This window comes from Zingiber officinale, chromosome 3B (genome assembly GCF_018446385.1).
Source record: "Zingiber officinale cultivar Zhangliang chromosome 3B, Zo_v1.1, whole genome shotgun sequence".
In the NCBI taxonomy this organism is placed as follows: domain Eukaryota; kingdom Viridiplantae; phylum Streptophyta; class Magnoliopsida; order Zingiberales; family Zingiberaceae; genus Zingiber; species Zingiber officinale.
This window is the reverse complement of record NC_055991.1, coordinates 131512222-131524243: the sequence shown is the minus strand read 5'-3', so window position 1 is coordinate 131524243 and position 12022 is coordinate 131512222. Positions and strand designations below refer to the sequence as shown.

General features: G+C 42.8%; 2 protein-coding genes across 3 annotated transcripts; both read left to right on the top strand.

Annotated features, from left to right (window-relative positions):
- The first annotated feature begins 4712 nt into the window (after positions 1-4712).
- LOC121967794 (U-box domain-containing protein 16-like) lies at positions 4713-7195 on the top strand. The gene has a single exon (XM_042518244.1). It carries the CDS (start codon positions 4866-4868, stop codon positions 6978-6980), a length of 2115 nt encoding a protein of 704 aa, XP_042374178.1. The 5' UTR covers positions 4713-4865; the 3' UTR covers positions 6981-7195.
- A 2157-nt stretch (positions 7196-9352) lies between these two features.
- LOC121967793 (RING-H2 finger protein ATL74-like) lies at positions 9353-10833 on the top strand. 2 transcript variants are annotated; one of them, XM_042518242.1, is made up of 2 exons: positions 9353-9866; positions 9959-10833. In XM_042518242.1, exon 2 carries the CDS (start codon positions 10159-10161, stop codon positions 10729-10731), a length of 573 nt encoding a protein of 190 aa, XP_042374176.1. In that variant the 5' UTR covers positions 9353-9866; positions 9959-10158; the 3' UTR covers positions 10732-10833. The 2 variants fall into 2 exon arrangements, with proteins under 2 accessions (XP_042374176.1, XP_042374177.1); XM_042518243.1 differs by having other exon boundaries at positions 9353-9905; positions 9990-10833.
- Positions 10834-12022: the final 1189 nt, after the last annotated feature.

Genomic DNA, 12022 nt, shown 5'->3' with positions numbered 1-12022 from the left:
GCAGAATGCTCCCGAGTGGATGCCGAGTCGGGACGCAAGTCGCCCGAGTCAGGAAAGGAAGATGCTGAGTCAGGACGCACGTTGCTTGAGCAAGTTGCCGAGTTAGGAAAGGAAGATGCGAGTACTCGGGAAGTAATCCCTAGTCAAAGTAGGTTTCCGAGTGCCCGGAAACTGAGAAGCTGAGGCTTGGTTGAATGCAAATTTCTTAAAAGAGATTCGCCTTACCTTCAATTGTGCTTCGAAGTTATCGTGGGTCATCTATTTCCCATGATACAACGGCCGATCGCAATCCCCACCAAGTACTAGTGGTTGTGACAAATTGAGAAGTACTCAAACACAATCATGAGTATTCTACCGAGCAGAAGATACATAACAAAGACTAAAAATAAGGGGAACAAAGGTGAAAGAATTCTATTGCTTTTTCTTCTTTTGCTTTGCTCATGACCTCCTTCTTTAAAGGAGCTCAACCTTTGGCCATAATAAATGATCGAATAAAGATCATTCAATGCTCTTACGTGCCAACCTTGAAATGTCGACCTTTTCAATATTACAAAGTACATTAATCTATTCCGTTATACTTTTTAGCAACAAAAAAAATGTCGCAAAAACATTGTTCATTCACTTGATAAAATCTTGTTTTGATCGATCTAACATTTAATGCGCATAGATTGTATTTGCACACGAGTCAATTTGATTCGTTACAAATTTGGGCCTTAAATTTACACCTTTACACATCCACACATGAGAGAGTCTTTCCCCATATATTTATTCATAACTACAATATATATACTACAATATAAGCCAACAATAAAAGGATGAGACTCCCAATATACTAAAAATTCAATCACAGTAAAATCTCCAATCCTCCTTTCCATCTCTGTTTTTTTATTATTCAAATTTCCAACATTTAGTCGCTGATTGTCGAATAAACCATCAAAATCACTGATGGCATACAACCACTCATTTCTCCTATTTATCTCGTCATGACATTGAACAACCAAAATACGATTAAAAAATAGATGTCGATTCTATTTGAAAGCAGAGAAAATGATATACTGAGCAGGTGACTCTAATATTGACCGTGTGAAGACTCTGAGTTGACAAAAAATAATTTTGAGTGGTCTTGTGTGTCAAAAAGAACGTCAACAATCGGACTAAGGAGAGGTCTCCCATAGGCACTCCAATATTCAAGTCAATAACTAATCGAATAGAAGACAGTGAACAATAGTAAATGAGAAGTGAATGTGTAACGTTTTTGTAACGTAAGTGTACCTGTGCTTGTAGATGGAGACCATCTTTTATAGTGTAAGTTCTCCTCTCTGCACGAATTTTGATGTATTGTCAAAAAAGGACAAACTATAATAATGCTCTGACACCTTTTCTAAAATGGACCCGCAATCTTTGCTTATTACAAAGTAAAAACTTCTAGAATACAACTTGCATAAATGATATTCCTTTGATTCTTTGACAACTGTCGCATAAAACGATAAGGAGGAATGTTAGGTTGTTGGGTTGAGGGACCCTTAATATGCTTAACTAGCAAATCGACCGAGTCCTTTCTATAATCCGATCGGATATCACTTGCAGGAGTAGCCATGTCAGATTTAAAGAATGTTATCAAAGACTCAACCTTTGCTCAGCCTCTCTACTTGTGCCAAAGAGTCTGATCAGACCAAGTGTTTAGCTTGTTCTATCGAACAATAGGTATGATCGGCTAGACTATCCAACTGTGTTATCCCAAGGGGCGAGGAGAACTCAGCTCTGAATAATACTCACTCGGCTCGGGGGTTCACTTATACTTGGGGACTCGGCAATTCTGCCGGCCCAAGAATCCGATCGGATAATCGCTCGGCTGAGACAATCAAACATGTTAATTCTGAGTGTTAACTCCTCCTTAACTTTTACGGCTATATCAATTTCCCCTTTAAACTTTGACCCAACTTCAGAGACTCTACATCATTCACCGTATCATCAGAGTTGGCTTCATTATGATTGATGGCAACATTCAGCTCAGAGCTCCCACAATTACTTCAACCAAAATACTCATATATAGCACAATCAAATCAAGCAGCTAGCGTGAGTGATGGAGACGCACCAACTTGAGAGAATGGCGATATATCCCAGACAGCCTAGCTCAAATGGGCCCGAGATCACACACACACTTAATAGTGCGCCAAGTTGGACCCAATCGCTTTAATCAACATGACCTTCCCTTGTTATTTTATGTAAGTATTTGTTTGCATTAATTATTTTTATTGAGATAATGAAAATAATGCAACAAATAGCGATGCAATATTAGGTATAAATTGTATTTCAAATTTAATTTACTTGATAGATGTGGCAAAAAAAATTGCCCTACAATTTACTTGATAGATGAATCAGGAGAAGACCGTCTATTTTTAGAATTAATCAAGTGAATTCGAAAGATTGATCACCTTATCTTATCTGGTGCCAAGTTGAGCTCATGGATGCAAAGTGTCGGGACCATCAAAGTGCAAGTTGGCGGAGACAGATCATGTTGGAACCACACACCCTCATATTAATCTTGTGCAACTTAACTTTTGTCACTTCATAGATAAGAATATCCCTAACTAAACCAATATAATGATAGAGATTACGAATCTCGTCCGTGTGCTAGTGGGTCTTAACTCTTAAGTAAGATGAACTCAAAAAGTTTAGGTGGCTAAGTGTATCGATTCGTCAAATGAAATTCGCAAAGCAAACCATAAAGCAGTGGAGGTTGGTTTGGTGGATAGAATGCTAAATTATATATTGAATTTGTCTTTTAAATTATGATATAATTAATAATTCAGCATGGCTCTAATTATCACATGAACTTTAGTTGTATTCTATAGACTTTTGAGATTCTTTTTGCTCCTTTCAATAATTTTATCTTTTTCCTTTTTTGGTGCTGTTGTTGAATGATACATTTAATTAAACAAATTAATGGAACCAGTTTACCAATTCATTGTCTTACCTTGGAAGGTTACATACACATGACGACCGACATGATTGCTTCGCAAGTCACGGAGGAAATATTAATTAAATCAATAATTCATTATTAATAATTTAGAAATACATATTTTTTGCAAATAAAGAATTAATAATGAAGAGAAAATTGAGATTAAAGTGGGAAAAAAGAATCTTTAAAATTGTAACGGGAAAAATTGCGTGTGAAAGCCGAAAGGTCGAGATGATGTGGACGGGAACCGAACCAGTTAGCCACGTAATTTACGTGGGCGGCCTCGCCATGCAACACGTGCCGAAAGCCATGCAACACGCTCACGTAACCTTCATTAGATTTTTCGGAAAAGTCAAATATGCGTCAATTTCGTACGTGACGTGGCATCATGCAGCGTGAGGTGTAGATTTTTGTGTGACTGCAGTCAGTCTGAGCTCAATTGTTCGTTGACCATTAATCCACCTTCCTTTCGTATCTAGAATGTTCGATTCATCTAACTTGATAATCAAAGGGATTTAGTTAACCACTTCACCTTTTCATGGTATTCAATTGTTTAAAATGGTCTAATTTGCTAGCTAGGACTGTGGTAACCACCTACTCAACTTACTCCATTGATTTGCTCAAATGCTCCCATGCTCCCATGTCATGTTTCGCAAAAGACTGAGCTCATTCAACCTATTCAAAGTGGTATTTCGAGAAGGTGAAAATTAAAAAAAAACAAAATCAGCGAAATCAAATGAAACATTTGACAAAGTTTATTTCAATCAAATTAACTGTCTACGTTACGTCTACGTGTTAATCCCTGATGTAGCACACGTTGCATGTTGGCTGCCCACGCGTTCCATGGTCAGCGGTGTTCGAGCTCCATAAATTTGAGCTGTGAAAAATAAATCAAATAAACTACGCCGGCCACTCATTTTGACAAGTGCACGGTCAACTAAATAAACTGTCGACGTGCTCTATTTTTTTTTTTTAAGAAGCGCTTTATTTGACAATTTCGGTCTATTTGTTTCTCGACAAATTTGATTAATTCAAATAGTATGAAAATAGGATTGATATTTTCATACTAAACATCCAACAAGAAAAAATAAGCTTGAATGCCTTAAAAAAACTAAAACTAATCCTAGGACAAGATAAACTAAAAACTTGAATATTTTTCTCTGTTAAAAATATTTGAAATTTAAATTTTAAAAGCATAATTTCTTAGCTATAATTCTCTTTTCACACTAACTCGTTTTTATACACATTTTAAGATTTTTCATGTAAATTTATGTATTCTTGTTTTTTTTATTATTTTTTTTAGAATTTAGGTATCGGATCTTTAGAGACCCAATTAATCTGGGAGATGAACATCCCATTCAGTAATTTCAACTTTCAACATCCTAAAATTTTCAAATGTATTTTTGTTTTGCTTTATGTTTTTTTTTATAATGTAGGTAATTAATTTTTATCATCCGATTAATTTTAAAGATAAATTAATTCGATTCAATAATTTTTTTTTATGAATAAAAATAAATTAAAATACACAGATGAATTATGAGATTTGAATTATTAAAAAAGTGGGGAAGAGTAGGAGAGGGCCGAGGAAGAGAACGAGAAGCAGCATGGGCCTACTAGACCCTTCCAACACGTTTACCTCTCAAGCCATTCAATTCTGGTCGGAATTAATTATGTTAATAGGTGGCACGCGTCTCATGTCAGTCATGCCCTCCTCCTCCTTCTCCTCTTCTTATCGCTACGCTCGCCCATCTATAAAAACAAAACCCCAAAAAGTAGGCGGCGTCCAGCGGACTCCCATTTTCCCCAAATCCAATCCATCTCAGTTCACCTGCCTTCTTCTTCTTCCTTCCTTTCCTCTTTAATAATCCCTTCTCCCTTCCCCCCGCATTTGATCTAACGCGGTATGCTCACGACTCACGCCGCCATGGCCACCAGCACCTCCTCCTCCTCCTTCCCTCCCCCGGATCCCTCCTCAGACGCCGACCTTCTCCGCCTCCTCCTCCTCTTCTCACATGACCTCTCCGCCTACGCCCACCAACAGCAACACGCGTCGGCTTCTTCTCCGTCACACCTCCGCGTCAATCCCAACTTTTCCTCCGTACCCCGCAACGCCAGGCAGCTCGCCCTCCTCTTCGAGGAGCTCCTCCGTGAGTACGACGACGGCCGCCTGTTGCCCCGCTCCGCCTCCCTGTGCTTCCGCGAGATCCTTCTCGTCTTCCACCGCCTCAAGATTCTCCTGCACGACCGATCCGCCCGCAGCCGCGTTGCCTTCCTCTTCCGCGCCGAGCGACACGCCGATGAGATCCACGGGCAGGTCGTCGATCTGGTCACCTTCCTCGAGATCCTCCCGCTGGGTGAGCTTAGAATCTCCGAGGATGTTAGGGATCTCGTCCGCCTCCTCCGCCGGCAGATCCGCAGATCGTCGCCCGCCGTCGATCCGCCGTCTCTCGCCCTCCGCAGAGACGTCCTCGAGCTCATCGCCAGTGTTGAAGGCGGCGCCGTGCCCGATCGGAGCGGGATGCAGGGGATATTCCGCCGGCTAGGTCTTGGGGACTCCCGGAGCTGTCGAATGGAGATCGAACGGATGGAATGCGACGTAGCCGACGGTGCAGTGGATGAGAGGTGGGCGGTAGTCATGGTGGCACTCGCCTCGATCCTTCGGTATGGCAGCTGCGTTCTCTTTGGCGCCTCGACTCCGCGATCGGGTTCCTCTTCCAGAGACAGCAAGTCGCCCTTTTCGGCCACAGAGGACCTCGTGGTGCCGGATGATTTCAGATGCTCTATATCGCTGGAGCTGATGCGCGATCCGGTGGTTGTGGCCACCGGGCAGACATATGATCGGGATTCCATTGCCCGGTGGATCAGCTCCGGCCATGCTACGTGCCCTAATTCTCGTCAGGTACTCACACACCTCGAGCTCGTCCCTAATCTGGCCCTCAAGAACCTTATCGCCCGATGGTGCCGAGACAACAATATTCCCTTCGATGGATCCGACACCACCAGTAACAACAGCACCAACAACAAGATGACTGTTTCGGCTGACAACGGTTCCGCCCACGCCGAGACTAACAAAGCGGCCCTCGAGGCGGCGAGGTTGACGGCGTCGTTCCTCGTGGATGAGCTCGCTGCGGCATCGTCGACAGATGCTGCGCACAGGATCGTCCATGAGCTCCGGCTTCTGGCGAAGCACGGCTCCGACAACCGTGCCTTCGTGGCGGAGGCCGGCGCAATTCCGCTGCTCCTCCCGCTTATCGAATCGGCAGACGCCGGGCTTCAGGTCAACGCCGTGACCGCGTTGCTCAACCTATCGATTTTGGAAGCCAACAAGCGGCGCATCATGCACACGGACGGCGCCGTCGACGGCATCGTCCACGTTCTCGCAGATGGCGTCTCGTGGCAGGCGAAGGAGAACGCCGCCGCCACCTTGCTAAGCCTCTCCACCATACACTCCTACCGGCGGCGCCTCGCGCGACACCACCGCGTGGTCGAGAGCCTAGTGCAGATGGCGCGCGATGGCCCCACCAGCTCGAAGAAAGAATCCATGGCCGCTGTGCTGAGCCTCGCTGGAGACCGGGAAAACACTGCTCGTCTGATCGAGGGCGGCGTAGTTGCAGTAGCCCTCGAAGTCGCCGCTGAACCCGAGGTCGCGGAGGAGGCGACCGCGGTGCTGGCGGCTATCGCGAGGAGGGGTGGGGTGGAGGCGGTAGCCGAGGCGAACGGTGCAGTGCCGCGGCTCGTCGGGGTTCTCCGCCGCGGCTCCGACTGGGCAAAGGAGAGCGCTGCCGCGGCGCTAGTGGCGGTGTGCCGGTGGTCAGGGGCGACCGTCGTCGCTGAACTGGCGGCAATGCCGGGGATCGAGTGGGTAATATGGGAATTGATGGGGGCTGGGACGGAGCGGGCAAGGCGAAAGGCCGCCTCGCTGGGTCGGATATGCCGGCGGTGGGTGGCAGCGGTGGAGGCCGAACGGATGTCAAGATACTCTGCCATCAACGTCACGCCACCTACGACGGTCGCATAGAAGTTGGTTGAAAGGTCAACACAGCACATCGCTGTCAGACAGCCATCAGATTAGATATTCCCCAACAACAAATTGGACGGACACGATTCTTTCTCGTGAGTTGTGCATAGACGAGTGGATTCTTTCTTTCTTTCTCATTTTCTTTTAATTTAAATTTTACTGCAAAATTGAATTCCTCGTAATTTCGGGAATTACAAATGAAATTGTTCTTCAGACTTAAGGTGTCAATTTCGAACAAAATGTGCTATTTAAGTTGTTCAGGCTGATGCGGACAAATTAACTTCGCAGACAGAACATTTACTGGCGTTCAAATACGTCATTAAGAACAGACAGATGAAATATATTGATCTGGTAAATATATTAACAATCCGTAATTTCGCTAAAACGTGTTTCGTGCCGATTTAGAGCTGTTTGGTTTCTCCTAAACCTTACTTGCACGGCAACATTTCTATATAGCTTGTAGGGAACCCTAAAACTTTCTTTTAATTTTATGTAAGAACAATTTTAAAAGACTGATAATTGTGAAAGAAAACGTTAAGAATCTAAGGCTAGGTGGAAACAGCTAGATCTATCTCCTTTAACAAGCTTTATAGTGATCAAGCTCTCTCCATCAAACTGCAGTAGCTACCTAACTCCTCATAGCAAAAAGAAGTCTACTTCAATTTTTTTTTATAAAAAAAACATAAAGTGATAAATCTACCTTGTGCATGAGACTTTCGATCAGATCAAACTTTAATTTTCTAACATTCTAATCAACTAATAAACTTGTATTATTATGAGATTAGATTGTTTCATTATATTAACATTATATATGTATAGTTTTAACTAGTTAGTTTGCTCATGCAGCACCATACCAACTATATGTCATTGAATCAAACTTAGCTAGGTTTGGTAATCCAGTCCTATCCTATAAAAATTTTCCGTCAGCTAAAAGATAAATCATAAAGCGCGGGTGGTCTGACCAACATTCTTAGGTCTGCCATGGAAGGAAAATCATTCATGCAGTGAGCCATGATTTAACCTCAAAACTGTAACAAAGCCTGGCACAATTAGGAAAACTTAATGCTTGAAGATACAAGCCTTAAATTCCCGAGGACGGATCCTCTGGTCCGCAGATCCAGTCCCTAAATTCCCATTAACCTAAAACTCTTAAAGGGTCAGGGTTTGTCTTATTAGGCACAAGCCCAAATGAAGGCCCATTTAAGATCCTTAATGGATGCAGTTCCAATTCGTATTCGATCCAAACCTGCATTTAAATCCAAATTTTATTTTACTCCCTAAAATTACTAAACTATTCTCACCACCCAGGAGTTAGTTCCTTATAAAATGGTTAACCTCTAATACGAATATATTGTGAAATGGAAACATCAATTGTAAAGAAAATGATAGATTTTGTAAGGAACAATTATTGAGTTTGAGCGAAAGCTGGTTATTATTTAGTTAATCTTGATGAAGCTATGTTATTTTACAAGCTTGTCAGTACTATTGTCTGACAAAAACACCAGATGCATGAGAAACTTGGACCTTCATGGAGAGTTTCACTCGGCCAACTGGTAAGACATTTTGTCCATGACAGAGACTGAAGTCCCAGCTTGAAATCTAGATTGTAAATACATGAGATTTGCAATTCTGTTCATAAGTCTACCTCTAAGTTTGTATTTGATCCTAACACAAATGGGTCATAAGGACTGCGAGCCTGCACTCAACACTCTTCTTTAAGAGTTTCTAAATCACTGGATGCTTCTAAACTACTTAACAAAGGTTTTATATTTTATACATGAAACAACACTTGTTCTTTATAAATTAAGAGCTGATCATTACAATAACACTACAGTCTCAAGCTACTAGACAGTAGATATCCTTATTAATTGTCTTCCTTTATCAGACAACTAACAGAGGGGAAAAGAAAAAAACAGAAAAGACATCCCAACCTCTGCCAGGCACATATTGGCCTACAATGTTTCTTGTTGGCCTTTCTGAAGTGGATGAAGCTACTAATTTTGGAATAAAAAAACATGATCATTCATCTGTGGCTGCGCTATCAACGTTATGCTTTTGAAGTAGGAAAATGTATTGTCAAAGAAACAATGACTTGATTGGCCACAGTGACTCCTACCCAATCCACAATACTTTTCAAGAAATGCAAGGATCATGCTGTCAATGGAGTGGAGTCATTAGTTGCTTAATTTCGTCTTAACATTAGACAACTAGGTAAAAGAGGGAAAATTTAGCTAGATGCCCCTTTCAACTTATAGAACAAATACAATCTGGACCACATTATTCTAGGCAGAAACATGATCATATCAGTCATTTTCCTCCCTCACATGCCTTCTCTTGATAGTACTACCGTGGTCAGTAACAAGTGGCTACACTAGAAAATATCTGTACCTCTGCAAGATAAGCATGACAAAGACACAGGGGAGCAGTAGCAAAATATCTAGAAAACCATCAATATAGTTTCCTAGTAGGTCCGACCATGTAGCAAAGGAAAAGGACACCAGCGGTGAACTCAGAGCACCTTCAGTCTTTGTGATGCAGGGAACAAAAAATTTCACTGATGGGACGCATTATCTTATGAAAGACTAATAATTCATTGTTAATTATCAGTATTGTGATTATGATGCTATTAAACTGTCGCTATAATCATGATTTCCTTGTCTTAAAATTTTTTCCTACACAACCACAGTGAATATCCTTTCATGTCAATCTTTTTTATTTCTTGGGCTGTGCAGATTCCCCTACCTCTTCTCATGTCGGTGACTCCACCCATCTCAATCTAGCATTAGCAACTGCAAACTACCTAAATCCATGCATGTCTTCAGTGTTATTGGGGAAAGAAAGGATCTTTACCTCGGTTTGTGAAGGCAACACCTCGGCTGTTGAAAGGTTCCTGAGCTGCAAAAATTTCCAAATAGGAATTCATAGGTTTGTGAGAACCTCCTTAATTTATCATATATTTTCCTTTTGTTGACGAGCAGATGCCAGTTCCAATATCTCCACCGTCTTCAGATTCTTTGCTGGATGATTGCCCCAAAAGAGTATTCTTAGAGAGATTGGCAGGAATCTAAAGCAAGAGAGAGGCAAAAGGAACACAAGTCTTTCTTACACTTAACACTTGCAGCCTATTTGATTGTTTTCCTTTCTGCCCCATTTCGTCGAACACCTTGTAGACGATCGCATGAGGGTACTAAGGGGCAGGCACCTGGGAGGCTTCTCGGAGGCGCCGCCGGGGGCCAACAGGACAGGGCCGCCGTACGTCGCCGCCGGGGGTAGCAACGCCAACTTCGACACCAACATGGTCATCATCCTGGCGGCGCTGCTGTGCGCGCTTATATTCGCGCTGGGGCTCAACTCGATCGTGCGGTGCGCGCTCCGGTGCGGGCGGCGGCTGGCGTTCGAGACCCCCGAGGAGGCGTCCACGCGGCTGGCGGCGACGGGGCTCAAGCGGCAGGCGCTCCGCCGGATCCCGGTGGCTGTGTACGGCGAGGGAGCGGACATCCCGCCGGCGACCGAGTGCCCCATATGCCTCGGCGAGTTCGCGGACGGGGAGAAGGTCCGGGTGCTCCCCAAGTGCCACCACGGGTTCCACGTCCGGTGCATCGACAAGTGGCTCGCGTCGCACTCCTCGTGCCCCACGTGCCGGCGCTCGCTGCTGGAACAAGGCGCCGGGGAAGGGGCGGAGGCGGTAGGCCAGGATGTGTGGCGGAGAGGCGGAGACGCCGGCGAGTACGGCCAGCTTGCGCTTCCCTAGTACAAGTAGTAATATGTGGGATTGTGCCTGGTTTCGAATGGCAGAAACATGTATATACCGGAGAATTCGTAATGTTTTTCGAAGAATATTTATCATTGGAAATTTTGTAGTGCAGAGAAAAACAGAGAAAGGAAAAAAGGTAACGAAATACTTTTTTCTTCTCATTTCTTTCTTTCTTTTTGTTTTTTCATTCAGTTGTTTTTGGGCAAAGCATGAACTACTAAAGTAACTCATTTCTTCCTTTCATTTTGGAAAAAAAGAAATAAATACTTTAAATAATTAGGGAGCGTTACAATTTTTTTTACGTTGTTTTCTATTTTTATTTTCTAAAAAATAGAAATGAAAAATAAAAAAATATATTTTCTAAAAAAAATATTTTTCTTAAAAATGAAATAAAAAACCAAACAAACCAAGGCTCCCTTGACTTTTCAACTGATAGTCTATAATAATTTGCTATTATCAAGACGGGTCAGCCGAGTTGGCCCATAAGGAAAGAAGAAATTGAGCTCGATACGGCCCGGCCTCACCGATCCACATTAAATATGATATGTATATAATCTATAAATTATTTAAACAGTCAATGTTACTTCTTTATTAAAGTTTATGTCCTCGGGATCATAGTGTCGGAGTAAGACATCCAGATTATCATCCAATTACTTAGGAGAGGACTGACAAGGGGGACTAAGGGGGGCTTTAGCCCCCCACTCCCCCCAAATTCGTTGGAACCACCAAAGCAGCCCCCCAATCTTCTTTTCCGGTAAATTTTTATGTAGGAGGTGATGAAACGCATAGTGTTGGTGGAGAAATGGAGCAACCTGAGTTCCCGGCCTTCCACCTGCTGTCTCCTCCCGTCCTTCTTCCCACCCAAAAGAATACGTTGAAGCGTGTCAGTGCATGCGATCAACGGCGACAGTGACAGATAGCTTGCACAGTGTGGATTCAGCCCCTCAAAAAAATTTTCTAATTCCGCCCTTGCAGGCACTCGCAGTTCGAACCCCAGCTACGACGTATTTGTAGGAATTTTAATTTTTTCCCCCAAATGAAGACCGTAACCAAAGGATACTGGATTTTTGAGTTGGTCATCGCATGTACTTCCTGATTAACTCTGACGATCAATGGAAAATTCTTATGGGACTTGATTGATCATTTTAGATAGTCAATGAATCTAACTGAGATTATTATTTTTTTATTAAAATTTATATATATATTTGAAATCATATTTTTTCATCAAAATAGAAGATTTGTTGTTTATATGATAGAATAATTAATGATAAATAAAATGGAGGACTGA